Below are 18,163 nucleotides of genomic sequence, written 5' to 3'. Positions count from 1 at the left end.
GGCTGCCTGTTTTCTGCACGAGAATGACCGACAGGTAAAGAAGATGCATAGATCATGAAGGCATTCACGTATCTCGGGGATAGCGCGCTCGGGTGGGGGAGGCGTAGGCTGGCGGTGATGTGTTTATTACTATCAGAAAGAGAGTGCAGTTCATCACGCTGCCCTGTGACATTCCCTGCTGTTGTGCCTGCCGGGGTGAGAGCAACGCTGTCATCTTCTCACTTTAAACGATTGATCGCGGGAAAATTCCTAGTTGTGCAAGCCTAAATCTTAGCTAATTCAGAATTTGTGGATGGACTGCAGTATTTATGTCGCTAGGTAGTGACGTATGTATTAGAATGTCAAGGAAAACGCATCTGGTTTGATATATTCATTTTTTCTGTACAATATGGTTTCGAAGTCCGGCGAGCGATTCCGTGATATCTCTTAGAGATCGAAAGTCACGCTACACAGGAGAGATCATTTCGGTTTTTCAGTGACGGCACCAGCCTGCAACAGAGTATTTATTTCTATAATATCGTCCACATAATGCGCCTGAGGGCAGTTCCTTGGGGTTAGAGAAAAACCATGATGTAAGCAGTTCGTAGCGGAAATAAAAATGATCCGGGGCAGGTGCTATCTTCATGCCGCTGATGTGCGTCGAATGTTTCAACTTACATGATTAGTTAATTGTATGGGATGAAACGAGGTTTTGAAGTCAAATGCTGCTACGGTGAGAAGACTTCTTCACCACACTCAGGCCGTTTGCTTCACATGATTCAATAGATTTATTTTTAGAAAATCCTAAATTTTGTTGACAGTTTTAGTTGCTGTTCGTCTTCGGTGATGATTATCAACACAATGTCGTACACGATTAGAATAAATTGCAATGATAACTTGAATAAAAAATACTAGCTCTTCTAGGGAAGTGGTTCGTAGCAGAAATCTCATACTGGACATTTTATAAAGAAATTCAGACAGTAAAGAAAATATGTACAGAAATTTTCAATAAAGGCCATCATCTAACCTAGTCCAAAATGGACTGTCAAGTAGAAACATCAAAGTGAGTAATATTACAGAATTAAACACAATCTCATAACAAAATGTTTGCTCCAGACTTTAGGAGAGGATAAAAAAGATAAGATATGATATGCTTGCAAAGGCCAATTTTTACCAGACGATGAACCAACATCACGAGGTAGAACTTTCTTTCTGCTACAAATGTACGTTTACCTCAACCTGACTGTGCTCAAACTCACGCTGAATTGATGTGAATGCCTGATGAATTGCGTGCCATGCGTAGCTTGGAGAGGTCTTTCATTTACGAGAGTAGGGATTTGCTTGGTCTCAATGCTATCTGCGATATTATTAAGTAGCTCTGTATACTCTATACATAAGTAGCTCTATATGCATATAAACTATGGTAGTTTGGAATAAATGGGGAGCAAGCAGCAGCCATAATGTAAATAGTTGCATTCAGAAGAGTGGTTGAGATTCTAAGCTAAGACAGGTTCTGCAAATAAAAATCTTCACTAATTGAATCATCACCTAAAGAGAGCAAGATCAAGCGTTTCTTCCGTATTTCTGTTTCGAAGACATGACCGCATGAAACTATCTTAATAGAAGGGAAGTGAATTAACCACAAGGAATCAAAGTAGCGTTCCCAGAAAAACCACTGTCTATAGTTCAACAAAATCAGCAAGGGTATAGTTAGAAAATTCATATTTGCATTCAAATCGTCTAAAAGAGTGAGGGCATCTCTTGTATGACGCTGCTATGGCCAGCAACAGGCCTGGGCCAGAGCCCTATTGCCACGGCTAGCTTGGCTATGGTGCCCGGCCTGCTGCTCAGCTTCTCCTCATCAGGCATCATGTTGTCGGCGACGTGGCGGTAAATGAGACCTTCACTGTTCACGTGGAACGTCGAGAAGCCGTCGTACCAGTTAAACATGTCGTCTTGCTTTACGTCAGATATGCTCCACTTACGAGCCTGATACAAAAGAGATTGCTTAGCCCAATACATTACATTAAAAAAAGGACTAACTACAACAGGCGTTACACAGTCTGCGAATATTATCAAAACCAACACGGCAGGTAGTTTTATTAAAGAAAAAAGCTCTTAAAAAAGAATTACTGCTTCATTACAATATGCAAAGTCGACCTCAATTGACATAAAATATTTTTAAAACGAATGAAATTGTATGAAATATAATGCAAACATGCCACCCATTAAACATTATTCAATAGTTCAATGACCAACAGAATGTATAACCCAAGCACTCATATTACAACAGCATTTTGCGCTTCAAATATTTCTAGTACAAACTTCAAATGAACAATTATGAGAATCAAATTAAATTGAATGTTAATGTAAATGCTCATCCTCAGTAAAATCAAACTGCAACCGTCAAATATCAATGCTCAGTTTAACAATGTGGAAAATTACTACAATATGCGAGATCTGCCTATTGTTTTTATTCTAAGAACTCGGTAATAAATAGAACTCGCTGGCACAATATTGTGGGTATAATTGTATATACATGGGGTGCATGGGTTTAATTCTTACCAGGCATGAATTCTCAATTAGAAATGATGAAGGAATATTTGTTCAATTGATATTAATGAGTAATGACACTTTGATATAAAATGACACTGGCGGGTGTTATTTTACAAGGCAGCAATGCTATTTGAACTAGTTGCTTCAGCAGAAACGGTTCAAACATTCACTCCCTACATACTTTTGTGACCATTCAGTAATTTACAGTTCATAAGTAGTATTATATATATATATATATACCTTCCAAAATCCGATAAAAGCTTGTCGAGACTTAATACCCTTGATCCGCCAGCGAACTTTGACAGTGCCATCCTCCGGATGTATGGTAGTCTTGATGATGTCCATATGAACGTAGGCGTGCTTCATGTGGCCAATGGTGTTCAGTATGTACATTTGTGTCACATACAAGAACAATCCTCTGAAAAATATAATTCACAGTATAAAATATTGACAAAAATTATTGCTATTAGTTATCGTGAGAACAAATCAATTTCATTTCACAGATTAGCTTTTCAACCAATACAGAACTGTTTTTTATACTATAAACATTTCAGAAAATTATCATTATGTAAGTACAGGAGAATAGTCACATGTACAATCAACATGAACCTATAACATACCGACATTAGTTTTTACTGCATGATATGGATAGTGAACATTGAACTATTAAAACTTCTGAAAAGCCTAATGAGCTTATGAGTTTGATTATTGAGTAGAAAAATTAACATTAAAGATCCGCGGATGAGGTGAGATTCCTTTAGAATTAATGCTGTCATTGATGGAGCAGCATAAAATTTCAGTAAATATGAATCAAGTAATTTGCTAGTCATATCAAAAATATAACTGGTAACACATTACATCAATGCATTACTGAAGCAACTATAGAACCAGATTTTGGCATTACTACCGGAGTCTAAGAACTTACTTGGTTACAGTTCCTCTGAAGCGGTTCTCAAAAATAACATCCTTATCAAAGATGGTATAATTAGGGGTTTGTGCAAAAAACTTTTTCAGCTGCAAGAGAAGAGGAATAATTAATAACATAATTATTACATAATAATAACATAATTATAACATAATTATTAGATGATTCTAACATGAATATTTGAATCATAAAATTAAATTATTGTGGCTCCTTTTATATTCCTGAAATAAAATTTTAACTTACACAAAAAAGTCAAAAATATAAACATACATGTATAGCTTATTAGATCCATTCCACATAGGCACTAAAAAATTTCTAATTTTACTTCTATGAAAAATATAAAAAGAGTATCAGCAGGGACTCACAGAAGACACAAGGACATCATGGACATGCTTGAGTTTATCTGGCGTGGGGAGGCCAAGAGGGTTGGTGCCGGCATCATTTTTATTAGGAATGCAGTCATCGCGGGAGTTGGGGCTTGGTAATGAAGAGCCAGCCAGCTTCATTCCAGAGTCAGCTGAGCAAATAATACTTATTTCCTTATAGCTTTTGTTCCATTGTGTTGTCAAGTTGCCTTGCTGTAAAATATGAGGATATTCAGGGTTTTGAGACATAATAAATGTATCCTCCAGGCATTGAAAGTTATAAGAATGGAGACTATAAGGGAGTGATGCACAGGAAGAGGTCCTCAAATCTGCGGCTGTCTTCTGGTTATACTTAGATTCCTCTTTATGATGGACCTTGGTTGATGAGTTGCATTTGACATTATTTGCCTGAAAGAAACAAAATATAGACAATGTGAAAAATTTATGGAAGCTTGGTCAACTCATAAGCAATCTAAGAAATGTATACAATATATATGTGAGTGACATTTTTAAAATAAAAGTACGAAAATTTCAGAGCCTCACTAAAAAATAGAATTTAAATATAACAAGATACCAGAAGCTCTAAGTTAAATTCACATGATAAGAAGGTAAATAGAAATGGACACATAATAAGCACACTTTTACAAACCTATTTAGTCAGGGTTCTTGGTTGTTCAGGGATCTATTCAATAGGTACTACATAAGCAGTATACCAAACAGGGCAATGGAAAACTTGGCCAAGCAGACACAAAATTAAATTATTTTCAGCAGTTTGTATTTTGGTAAAGAAGAATTTCATCAAATCAAAGTTGAATTTCCATGTGTTTGAATCTCTTTTTTCATGTTAGTGAAATTAATTGATGGCTGAAGTTCAATGAGTAAGGAAGTAAAACTGCAAATGCAAGCCTATATCTAACAATAATGATACTTGGATAGAATAGTATATCATCAACGAACTAAAAAAAATTCTGAGACGTTGAGGATTTTATCTACAACACTTGGATGGATGCTTACATATCATAGACAGACTGAATAAAATTATTGAGATGTTGAGTTTTGTATCTATGATACCATACTTGGGTAGAAATGCAACATAGATAAACAGAATCAAGTTGAGGACAGGAATTGCTCAGCTTACCAGTAGCCCTGAGTTGAGCAGGATGGCAAGTGGATCCTGGTGCAATATTTCTGAGAGATTGACCTGCATAGAAAATACCAGAATCAATTCTTTGGAAAATTCCCATTTCAGGGCATTCAGAATTTTACAGGCTTATAAAATGACGATAGACATTGTATATCATTGTACAGATTTTATTACATATCATGACTCAAATATAATTTTAGGTAAATAATAGACGAGATACATATGGTACATGGGTTGGACAAAATAAGGAACTGAAACGTAGTACTAAGTTTTGATATCATAATTTTTCAATGTGTTATAAACAATGAAAACGTGACATTTTTATGTTTTATTGTTGCTGCTAATTTATATTTTATCCTCGCAGAGATATTTTCAGTAAATTTTCCTGTCTATAACCAAACCTTTAACCTATAAACTGGCAAACCTCTCTAACTATCGAGAAGGCCAAATTGTTGGTGCACGTGTTGCAGGTGCTAGTGTGACAGAAACTACCCGAATGCCTGACATTTTTAGAGGTACTGTCTTAAAATTAATGTCAGCTTTTGAAAGAGAAAGAAAACGTCTTCAGCGAAGCACAGGTCAGACTAAAAGTTGAAGTTGTCTAAGAGAGACCGTCAGTACCTATATCAAATTGTAAGGGACAATCAAAAGACCACAGCTGTTTAAATTACTGTACACCTCAATAGACAACTACAAAACCCAGCTTCCATAAAGATTGTCCGCCAAGAGCTGCACAGATCTGTATTCTATGGAAGAGCTGCAATTGGAAAACCTATGGTTTCAAATACAAATGCTTCAAAGCATCTAGAGTGGTGTAAATCCCCAGAATTGGTAAGCAATAGAAAAATGCAATTTCCTCTGACAAATCATTGTTTACGCTATTTCCAACCTCTGGTTAAGTTTACGTTTGCAGACAGCCAAAAGAGTCATTTAATCCCAACTGCCTCCTACCAACCATACAACACAGTAGGTGATCTGTGATGATGTGGGGTGTTTCACAGTTTTGTGGGGTGATTTCTTGGAAATCTGGTGGACCAATGATTTCTCTTCATAGATGAATGAACAGCCGTGACTATATAGGAATTTTGGAGGAACAAGTTCATCCAGTGGTTCAAGTACTGTTTCAAGAGGGAATGCCATATTTCAAGCTGATAATGCCCCAATCTATACAGCTGAAATTGTTAAAAAATTGCATGAGAAAAATTCTCATGGAGTTGAGCATCTCATTTGGCCACCACTATCACCAGACTTTAATATTATTGAGCATTTATGATCAATTTTACAAATGCAAGTCAGTAGTTGATTCCACTGCCATTGTATTTAAGAGAGCTGAAGGGAGGTTCAACTGGAGAATGGGTCAAGATTCCTCTTGAAACAATTCACAATTTGTATGAATCAATACCTAGGATAACTGAGGCTGTACCTGCCACAAAAGCTAGACCTACATCATACTAAATTTAGTATTTTGTGCATTTCTCAGGTGTTTCCCTTATCTTGTCTAAACCCTGTTTATTGGATTAAATATAATTCTCATATTATTGTTAGCTAATGCTTTATACTTATTATTGGCAACTTCATTAAAACAAACTTACACAAACAGCAAATGCATCATTCTTGTGATTTTTCCGTCCCAGAGTTGGTGCTTGTGTCATCACAGCTTCCAAGGTTGAGCAACTGTGTTGATGGTGCTGAAAAATTAGTTAATTAGTAATTTACAAGTAAAAAAGCCCTAATTATCTCTAATAAGGTCTTCAAGATGCAGCTCATGGAAGATATGGCACAGAAATGAGCATGTTCCTTCCTATTGTCTGGAGTGAGCTGCATTTTACCTAACCCTATTGAGAGGCTTATTGGAGTAATTTGAAAGCAAATATATGTTTTCCTACAGAATATAATCAAATTTAAAACCATCATAGTATTAAAGGTCAACAGATAAGGCACATGAAGTTTATAAAATTGAGCTTGAAAGCAAATAAAATGGGAAATGTCAATGACAAAAAATTAGCAATTACTTATACTTTTCTTTAATCAAACATATAAAGCTACAATTGATAACATTTGATAACAGAACCATATAAAAGACATTAATTATTAATGTATAAGAAACATTATTTAATAGGGTATATATGCAAATGTATAAAATAACTAATTTTAACTATTAATTAACTTTGAAATAAATTTCCAAATAGCTAGCAATAAACTCAAGGTGGAAAATCTAAATTATTTGATCATTGTCTTTCACTTCTAAACTAGAAAGAAAAATTTACCTTTTCATTAGTAATCTGTTGTGGGATTGCAGTGGATGATGTCCTCAATACTGCATAGCATGGCAGAGGAAAATAGTCTCCAGAGCAACTGATGCACGAGCTATTTATTTTGAGCCTATAGATGGCCACATTTGTTTTGTTAAACAATGTATTTTTAAACCGGAAAAGACCAAATGCCATGGTGTATGTTTTCATTTAATACATTGCAAGCAAGTTTAACTCCAATACTTTAACCTGAAATAAAATTTTTTTGTCTTCAGTTCATATAGTTCAGTTGCTCTATTGAGGAAATAGAATATTTGGCAGAAGGTCATCTCAAACATTTCAGATGGATTATACTTGATAATTTACAACTTCATGCCAGAGTTAATCCCCATTCTCCAAATCCTTCCTTTTGCAGGTCCTGCACAGAAATTTAGCCGATTCTTGTTCATTTTTAGAGCATATTTAGTCCTGCTAAAAGACTAAGGAACTACCTTCAAACAGGGTAATAAGGGACGTTTTGGAGCGTTTTTTGTTAATAACTTCTCACCATGAAATATTTCATAAACAAGTTACCGCTTATTTCAAAGGTCTTTGCAAGGGCTATTGCATGGTATCTCTGAAAAAATTCCATATGCTATTGGTAAGGTTCCAGACACAAAGTAAAAGCCTCCTGAATTACCTCTGGGGATGGGGTAATAAGGGACACTTGAAATAAAACTTAATTTACAAAATGTTTGGATCATGCAGAATGTACTTATCCATTACTAACAGTACGCTGAAGTCCTTCTCTTCCTTTGTAGATGGTATAGATGTAGAATAAATGACATTTCTATTTATTACTTGTTTTTCCTTTCTTGATATGATATTACCATATCCATACATTACTGGATTATTGATGTGATATTACTGTATCCATTGAGCATTTACAATGACCTTGTCCACTGCAAGTTTCATTTCAGCAGCCATATAGCATTTTCTCTGTATCTGTGGGCTTACAAGACAGCTTGTAATTTCTCATCATTTTAATGGAGTCAAGTGAATACACTGTAACAAAAAAATTGTAAAAATATACCTGAAATAGAAAGGAATATTTTAGTGACAACCATTATAATTTTTGGAGAAATAAATCATAAATTAGGTTAATTACTTTTCATTCTATGTTGCCCAGTGCACAATTCTATCCATGACATTCTATGCACAATTTTGTTATGACTAATGATGCATTAATTTTTCATTAAGTGAATTTTTTTTTCTGAGCAAGGTAAATGTTATCAAAATTTTTTGTTGTTTCTGATTTTTTTTGTCAACTAAAGCCTTTGCTTATCAAGGTTCTGCTGTAGATGCGTTTTTAGGGGTGTCCTTTATTACCCCAGGGGATGTCCCTAATTACCTCGTCCTGCGGAAATGGCTGCCATTTCTTGGGGTGAATGTGACATGTAAATTTTGTCAATCACATTTTCAAGCCTACACATGTGTGCAACTTTTATGTAACTAAAATTTTTTAATATGACAAATATTTTTTTTTTGCTTGGACCTTAGCAGAGGTGCTTTTCCACTTTTCAGGGATTTTTTAGAGTTAGTAAATGTATGATTTCTTTACTAACTTTGTGCTATATAAATAGTAAAAATGTTGAACTCAACATCACTATTTTTAGTTTTGCAATATTTTGATTAGTTCAGCTGCTACACTTCTACAAAATGTGGGACACCTGTCCCAATTTATCGTGCCCATCCCTTATCACCCCGTTTGACGGTACTACTTCAAATCTAATTTGAGGGCAACCCGATAGTCAGAGGTGGGCAGTAGCGCGCTACATGTAGTAATTTTTGTACACAGCTTGGAACGATCTGTGTGTGTCCAATTCAAGTTGTGACAGAATTAGTTTTCATGTGTCTAAATCCATTTCTCAACTTAATCATCTATTAATTCATTTACCAATTGAAATCAGTGAATACAAATATACTTAAAGGATTCCTAATATATTCACAGACGTATTTAAATGTCTCAAACCATAATATTTTTCCTATACAAACAGTTATTCACTATTTGGTAGAGCAAGGTCAACTGTCAAATTTGACACATTTTTTCAATGATCTCACTGGGTAGCGTGCATTGTCTCTCTTTATATCTCAATATTTTCCCACTAGATGGCCAAGACCTAGTGTTTTGGCAGTAGTTTGAAGCACAAATGTATGACATCACCATTTCAACCATCAACGAACACATGGAACTAAATCAAAGCTTAATATAAAGGAAAAACTAGAGAGGTGACGGAATTACCCACGATGTTGGAATATACCGCATTTACCCTAGCTTTATTGAACGCGTCTTGTTTGTAGCTTTCAAACGAGTGCAAACACTTTGTACGAGAGTAATGATCTATATATACAGATTTAATTAAAATAAATCTTGGTACATATTGCTAAAAAATGTTCATATATATATATTTAAAATTATCTTACGCAAAAATTATAGCATGCACAGACATGCGGTAAACTGCGTTGGACGCGCCTTTTCAGCAGCTACAAAATGAGTCAAGAAAACGGTAAAGACAAAATTTCCAATTTTTAGGGTAGCCGGTCCCCTTAATAGTATTAAATATTATTTAAAAACCAGCATGATACATAGGTACATAATATAAATTACAGACTACAACTGTATGAAAGATTTTGGTGTAATGTTGTCAACCTCAGCCTGTTACTAGTGTCAACATGTTAGTTGTTACTTGTTAAGTTGTTACCAGTTACCACTTACAGGTATTTTTTCAAGTTTCAGTTTGCTTACAGTTATTTTTACACAGTTATTTTTATGTTTCACCTTCCCTTTACAGATGTCTCAAAAATAATCCACATATATATACAAAAAACTGATTTTTATATGTATATGTGTATAATTTCTTAGATCGGTAGATTAAAGAGTTCACATCCATGTAGGGAAGTTAAAACATAAAAATACCTGTAACTTTTATTTACTGTATCTAACCCTGGGGTAACCCATACTAGTTTGGTTAAGTTAATTGCAATAAAGTTGCATTGATATGTTTTAAAATTGTTTTATTATCATTAAATGTTAATGAGTAAATCCCAATAGCAGAAAAATAAATATTTAGAGATTTCCAATAATTTTGGCCATTGTAGCGGCTAATGTAGCGCGCTACATTTTACTGTAGCAGTAGCGGTAGCGCCCGTTACAATCTAGTGGGTGTAGCGGTAGCGCCCGCTACATTTAGAGCATGTAGCGGTAGCGCTGCTACATTTCCAAGCAGCGCTGCCCAGCTCTGCCGATAGTTATTAGTATGTGAGCCACCACAGTTACAGCATTTTAGGGCTAGACTCCCAGGTGAAGGGCAGTCTTCAACATTTTGAGCATGTGAGGTCCCCTAAAACCTACACAATGGGAGATGCCTCTGCAATCTCTGGCATTATGATTGAATCCTTGACTTTTAAAGCACTACCAAGGCTTTAAATGCTTCCCCATTAAAGCATTGGTGGCCATGATACAGGTAGGAGGCAGAAGGTAGAGGCTGTGATGCAAAAATTCCCTTAAACATAGCTGTCTATACTTCATCTTTGCTTTTGTAAATTCTACCTGCTATGGCACCCTAATATCCAGCTAGGTGAAAATCTTGGGTGAGCTCTTCCTTTTAGGTCACTTCTGTTGACACTGTGTGATTAAATGGGAGTCAGCTTTCAACCTCCCAAGACCAACTTGGACTAATAGAGAAGTTTAATAACACAATGGGAATCTTGACTGTCAATTAGTAGAGAGAACTATAGTACCATCAACTGGGGTGATTTGGGCCGCCGGGGTGACTTCGGCCAATATTTGTGATTTTGTTTTGCAGCCATCTGTTTCTGTTGTACTTGAGTTATGTGATTGGAACAAAATGGTATCCAATGTAGTTTTTTTCTTATCTATCGATTGAAAACTGTTTTGTTTCAATAATTTTATGTCCTTGACCAACACAATCTGAATGTCACAGTACTGTGAAGAAAAAAAAACCTGAGTGCAAGCAAACTTCAATATTTTGAGATATGAAAAGAATTTTGGAATCAGATTTGTTTCACTCATTTTGGTATCTTGTATAATGATTATATCAATGGCTATACATTTTTTACCAAATGTAATATATACCGGTATGTAATATATAATGTAATATATAACTGCGGCCAGCCAATAAATGTTTAGAATATATTTTTATTCTTTTTTCAGAAAATATGCATGGCTTTGAATGTAAATTAGATTCTGTGCCATTTAGGATATATTATGAGGAATCATTTAAGAAAGCATTGCAATTGATAAAAGTTGGTGTTCCTCCTTCTCCTCACAGGTTTTATTAAATTTGTAAATCTGATCACCAACATACATCTATCTGTCTGTGTTATTTATTCATGGCCTCTGCGCTAATAGTTTACTAAATTTAGTTGCCTGAGAGACAGAAGAAGGTCACCTAGAGTTGACCTCACCAGCAAATGCGCCGGCAACAGCATGGGCTTGAGTGTGGGGTGCTCATTGTGGACCTGGTCCAATCCAGGGGCTGTTTTCTTTAGTGTCTCAGGGGATCTGTTCAATTTATATGGACAGATGGGACTGTTCAGGACTGAAGGGCTGTCATCACTTAGTGCAATGGCCAGTGGGAGAATAATGTGTGATGGGTAAGGTGAAGGTGCAGGAGAATTTAGAACATCTTCATAGTAGGATCACTAGGATGCAAGAGCCTCAGCTTTGGAGTTCTTGACTCCATGGGCACCACCACATGCTTCACAACGAGGAGGGCTGTTGCACGTCAGAGCACTGCGGCCAAATCTCTGGCACCTAAAACATTGCCAGGGCTTGCCAACAAATGTATGGACTTCAAAGAGCTGGTAGCCAATATTTACGTATGGAGGCAAGGTGCTGCAAGAAAAAGTAACTTTGAACATGGAGGTCATAATGCATTCCCGTCCTTTGAAAATTCTTTCTGCAGTGGCTCCTTGATGTCTTTCATAGATCAGGGCTTGAATTAGCTCCTCATTAGTGACTCCCTTGCCTAAGGGGCCAATGACTCCTACTGAAGTAGAGTGATTTGCGGGGAGTCTACCATGTCCTACCATCTTCCATGTCCCCAAACTTTCTGTTTCTAAGTGGGATGAGACATTTTCAGTGTTTTTCATTGTAAGAACCAATAAATTTTGGGCAGTATTTTTGGACATGCTAGTAATTTCAGTCTTTCCAAAGAGGAAGTTAGCCAGAGCTTTACTTAGAGCCAGGTCATTTGAGAGGAATTGTGTCACATCAGGCTGAGTTGCTTGATTATCTCCACTGTCAAGCTTTTTCAACAGGTTCAACCAAAATTACAAGATTCTGAACTGATGCAGGGTGTTGAAATTGTTCAGCTTTATCTGCATCAGTTTTTTGTCCAGCAGTGGTAACTGAGTCTGCATCAGATTTGTTACTGTATGGGAATGAACTCTCAAATCCTTCAAAAGTAGGATGATTAGTATGGTTTGTGGCTTGAGCCTGAGGTACATTAGGAACAGACTTTAAAGGGCTATTAGTAATTAAGCTGGCAGGTTGGCTATCACTGCTTGGACTTGGAAGCATGGATGAACTATGTTGAAGTTTGAGGGAGCTTTGGCTCATTAAAGGCAGTTTTGGAAGAGGTGGCTCACACTCATGTGGCTGACTTAGACTATTAGGACTGAGTTGAGTGAAGGTGGTTGTTGATCAATAAGGTTGGAAGGGCATCTCTTACGTCTTACCAGGGTGATGAGGCAACTTGCTTTGTTTTCTCTTTCTGTGTTTGCCCATTGTGCCAGGCAAAGCTGACATGGGGCCAAGCCCCTCAGTTTCATAATAGGAAACAAAATTTACAAAAAGAAAGTTAAGACATTACTGACAAGATATATATTATACATATATATATTATGAAGTAGTTTCGTAATGCTGGGAAGTAGAAGAGCCGGCTGATTTGGACTACTAGCTTGGTTGATCTCACGAGACCTTCCAATAAATCCAGTCAAGTATTCCCACAACCTGGTCACACCATCACATGTCAAGCGTTTAAGTCTCGACCACACTCTTTCAAGGTTTGAACGAGACTCTTCTTCTTCTTCTTCTTTTTCTTTGCAGGGTGTCCACTTGGAGTGGACTTAAAGCCGCAGGTCTGCCAGATGGATGACCATCGGGCATGAGAGCTTATAGCTTGTGGTTTTCAGCTTCTTTGTATATGAAATTAATTGCTGCCATCTTGTGAGGTTGGCTGATGTAAGCTCAGTACAGTATTGGGTAGAAGTTTACAGGGAACATATATTAGTAAATGAAATGAGTTACTGCTAATGTAATTTAGATAAATAAGGGCTGCTAATATAACAACCTTCATTAAACAAAAAAAAAAAATAGAAATATATGCATAATTATAATAATATTGAAAAAAACCTAGATGATCTACTTGCTAAATCGAAACATATATCAGCAGTTGCCATGCATTAACAATTCTATCATGCTTGCATATATACAGCATTGCAAGGTGCTAATCTAAAGATCACTTAGCCTACCTGACTTTAAAATAAATACATTGATAAATTGAGAGATTTTCTGTGATACCTTTTCACTAAAGTCACCTCCCCCCAGGAGATTACAAAGGTTAAGTTCTACATTGATGCTTCTCAAGTTACCGAGTAGCTTCTGTCTTGGTTGCACATGACGCTGACAGTCCAGAAGAAAGTGAACAACTGTGTCTGTTGTGTTGCAGGTGGTGCACTGATCAGAATCACTCATTTTAAACCTGTGCAGATAGCTCCTGACATCTGCATGCCCAATTCTAATTCTTGCAGATGCACATTCTAGCTTGTGGGACTTCAGGCAAAGCCAAGGGCAAAGTCGTGGTTCCACCATAATGTTACTCAAAAAAGCTCCTTTCTGAGTCATAGCAACAGTCGTTTTTCAGTACCTAGTCCAGCACTTGTGTAGTTTCCCCCTCAGGAGAGTAAGTGTCTCCTCTATTTTTTTTTATAGTTGGGGTTAAGACTTGTGGCAACAAATGCGCCCACCAGCCTGTTCTCTGTCAGAAAGAGAAAGCAAAGCAGCAGACTCAAAGCTCTGCTAGACTAGGATGCTGCCTCCAACACACTATGGACCAATGCAGTCCACTCTTGCTGTGAGCCTCACAGCCAAAAGCTGCTTGTGCCCGGAGATGATCCTGTTGCAAGGTAGATATTCTGGCAAGTTACAGGTTTTTATATATTTACATGCATAAATCGCTCTCCGTCATAGTAGATTCACCATGCCAGTCTGCGATAAAAATTGTGATAGATAGATAAGGGCATTGTACTGCAGGAATCTCAGCTCCTAAGGCTGTGTTCAGGTTCCAAGGGACTCCACTGCTGGCCAATGCAGTGGTAAAGGCTGCTCTAGGTGATGGTGTCCTCCTGGTGACAAACAGAGCAGATTGAGTCCTGTGCCATCCCAAAGCGCGCCCGGTGTGCACCAACGCCCGCGTGGCCAAGGCGCAAACAGGCCACTGCACACTGCATTCTCTGACTGAGGCAGCTGTAGTCAATGTGTTCAACAGGGTTTTCAAGAATTAGTCGAAAATGGCCACTGCAAGTCTCTGCAACCCGTCTGCTCCAGTGTTCCCTCCATTGGGCGAGGAATGATTGTTTCAATTGGCACATTAACTCCTCAAAGCACATGATAGAACGAGAAGATCTGTCAGCGCTATGAGAAAGGTTAGCAACCCGGGTCAGCAATCTCATTGCCTCTCACTCCACTGTGGCTCTTAACCCAGCAGAGGGGCACTGAAGTTAGACCTTTCTGTAAAAGCAGCATGTGAATTCTAAAGACTATTGAAGCATAAGTAGGGTGCCGAGTGTTCCTGATAAGGTACAAGGAGGATTTTGAGTCTGTAAATATAACCACTGGGCAGCTCTGAAGATCTCCACAACTTAGGACTAATTCCAGTGCCTTGTAGATGGCAAACAACTCTGCACCGATTATGGTGTGGGTTGGTGACAGTAGCCACCCCGTTGCCAGTGAGGGAACATATACACCAGCTGAAACTGAGCCCTCAGCTGAGCGTGAACCGTCTGTGTAGATCTGAAAATGATCAGGGTAAGTAAATTCTAGTCTATGAGCTAGTAGAGCAGAGGAAGAGCCAGGATGAAGAGAAACAGAGAGCCCTGCTCCTGGGTCCAGACAAATGTTCCCAAACAGGAAGATGCTTGGTGGGATGGGAGAGAAGGCAGGGGTGCCCACTCTTTGTGGAAGCGAGATTCCATGATCATTAAACAAAGATTGCGCCTGTGCTGCAAATGGCAGTTGATTGATAGGAGCACCACCCTGGGAAAGCCCCAGCAGACAAGTCAATAAGCTCTGCTCAGGCAAGTATAAATATCATAGGGTCCATCTCATGACTAGAAAGGGAAAGCAAAGACAAAGAGAAGGTAAAAAACATTCTGTCACCAGTGACATAATTGGAGAGGTGCAATGGGCGCCGAGGATTAGGCGCAGTGCACTGTTTTGTATTCCATTAAGGAGCTTCATACATGTAGATGGGAGCTCTCCAAGGACACTGAAGCCATACTCCAACTTGCTACAAACAAATGCAATGTATACTCACCTCAGGAGTGTCTCCTCTATGCAAATGAGACTCACAGCTGACTCTTCTTCTTCTTTTAGAGCTGTGGGAGCTCTGGCGACTCGTCCAAGGCTGACAGAATATTGCTCAGGATTTGCGCAACTGTGAGCAAAAAGACAGAGATAAGACATTGCAGAGAGCAGCCATGTTAAGAGACTGGAGCTGTTTGATTGTAATATCAATGATAAATATTGCAAGATTTATTTGAGTGATATATACATATTTCATCCCAGGTTAATGACTACTAACATGCCCTGCACAGTGCCTCACATGAGATTGTGGACTCGACGGAAGGTCCAGCCTGGGCAGCACAGCCTGGAGCTTATTTTGACCAAGTTGGTCTAGCAAAGTGTGAGTTTATACTTTACAAAAACAAAAACAAAACTCCTGTGGGCTCGTTTCTGAAGAATCAAGGGTTTAAATTAATTTAAGGTAAACAGTAGCAATCTTTACAACAAGCAGTAACAACCTATACATAACTATAATGTATATGCCTATAATGTATGTTAGTTTCCAATATATGTAGGTGTTAGTTTCCCAAAATTTTAATTATAGTTAGTTATTTCGACCACTAGCTAAGATATACAGTGGGGGGAAATGAATATTCATACTTGAAAAATTGTATTTTAATGTATGTAAGTACACAAACTTAACAGGAAAAGTGATTTAAATTATGTATAGAGACGCATAGTATTCAAAAATACTATCAAAAGAAATTAAATCTCAATGCAACAAAAAACAATGCAACATGTTCACTTTTCTTATGGCCTGATGGCCATGGGCCACTACAAATTAACGAGAAAAAAAAGGGAAGGGGGGAATTTCAATATATTGCAGCAAATGATACTATAACAGATGGAATCCTAATGACCGAAATTTATATCAAAATACTTACTATGTGATTCTAGCAAAGTAGCAAAAACGAAAAAGTTAGTCGATTGTTCAATGTTCATACACACACGTCCGTAGTCGACCGAAGCTTGTACTCCTCTAAGGCTCTAATCATGTGTTCGGACTCCGGAGTCCGGACTGTTTTTCTGCCGGTCCGTATCGACTTGATAATGTTTTCTGAAATTTCCTAATAACTACTACTAATAACTGCTCTGTTTCAAACATATATATTCATATAAACTGAATTTCTACTGCATTTCAATTGCATTCAAATAATAAAATTTATTGATTAATCGTATTTTTTTCTATGCAAAATCAGTTATAATGTTAAGCTGAAATCATAAACTTCAATTTTGCGATTGTTTTTATTGTTTCTTCGTATCGGAACTTGAAACACCAGCCAGTGTTAAACTTTCATCTTCCAATTATCGCATCTCTTACTTAGTATCATTATTGAAGTAGAACCGTTATCAGGATCTTAATGTTTACACAAGCAGCTGATCCATTACCGAATTTTCTACATTATACATCTCAGTCTCTCCGACATTGAATGGCTTTTGTCGCGTTTGGGCAAGGTTAGTTTTGGGCCTTGCTCCTGAGCCCCATTATTTTCGAAATTTGGATCTATAACCTTCAAAGTGATTCGTTATTTAATTACAAATGTATTTGTATTCTTTCTTGTTGAAGTGGAGCTTAGAAACTGCCGGGCTGCCCAACTGGCAAGGGGCAACCGTTAAGTTAGGCAAGTGAGAATAAGAGAAATATTATTATATAATAGTATAAAAGATTATTTTGCTATATATTATAATCAGCCTGTGCCCTGTAGTGCACTTTTATAGATGTTAAATCTTGAATTGATGTACCTACATTAGGACTAGGCAATAGCCACTAGGTACTGTTACTACTGTAGGTAAATAGGAATAGGTAGTGGCAAAAGAGAACATTTATTGACAATTTTTGTTGCCCTTCCTCAAGTACATTTTTGAGTCCTATACTCCTACTTACTATTACTATAAACAATTTAGTAGACTAGGAACTTAGTAGGGTAAACGCGGTATATTCCGACACATTAAGGGGACTGACCTCCCTAAAATTTTCAATTTTGGCGTTTTTCGGTTTTTGTACTCATCTGAAAGCTGGAATTCTGCTCTTTCCAATGGTACCACTGCCATCGCTGTACGCCAAATGCCAATATTTACGTTAAATTAACGTAAATATAAATACATTGATAAATTGAGAGATTTTTCAGAATCACATAGGGTGGAATTCTAGAAATGGAAGTTCACTTATAAAAAAGCTTTCCACCCAAGGTGGAATGCTTTCCTTAGATACAGTGCTCTGCCAAGTGCCAGGTGACTGACTATAAATGAAAAGGAGGATCAAAAGTGGACAAACTGTTTCAATTGTACAGTACCTCAGATTTGTTGTAAAAT

The 18,163-nt window shown here is 37.3% G+C and overlaps 2 protein-coding genes across 3 annotated transcripts in view; one reads left to right on the top strand and one right to left on the bottom strand.

Moving 5' to 3' along the window:
• Window positions 1-357: 357 nt before the first annotated feature.
• Window positions 358-7,470, bottom strand: LOC108677502. The gene is made up of 7 exons (XM_018165726.2): window positions 7,237-7,470; window positions 6,562-6,657; window positions 4,964-5,026; window positions 3,826-4,233; window positions 3,461-3,549; window positions 2,776-2,953; window positions 358-1,968 (listed from the first exon to the last, which is right to left on the bottom strand). Exons 1-7 carry the CDS (start codon window positions 7,429-7,431, stop codon window positions 1,720-1,722), a joined length of 1,278 nt encoding a protein of 425 aa, XP_018021215.1. The 5' UTR covers window positions 7,432-7,470; the 3' UTR covers window positions 358-1,719.
• Window positions 7,471-17,096: 9,626 nt separating this feature from the next.
• The window catches only part of LOC108677496 (inositol polyphosphate 5-phosphatase OCRL), a 19,108-nt gene continuing 18,041 nt past the window's right edge, over window positions 17,097-18,163 (top strand). For both annotated transcript variants that reach the window (XM_047879607.1, XM_018165720.2), the window contains exon 1: window positions 17,097-17,305. The gene's annotated coding sequence lies outside the window, so the exon portion shown is untranslated. The remainder of the gene's footprint in view (window positions 17,306-18,163) is intronic.

The sequence above is a fragment of the Hyalella azteca genome, unplaced genomic scaffold (assembly GCF_000764305.2).
Source record: "Hyalella azteca isolate HAZT.00-mixed unplaced genomic scaffold, Hazt_2.0.2 contig3406, whole genome shotgun sequence".
Lineage (NCBI taxonomy): Eukaryota > Metazoa > Arthropoda > Malacostraca > Amphipoda > Hyalellidae > Hyalella > Hyalella azteca.
This window is presented reverse-complemented; position numbering and strand designations above follow the sequence as displayed.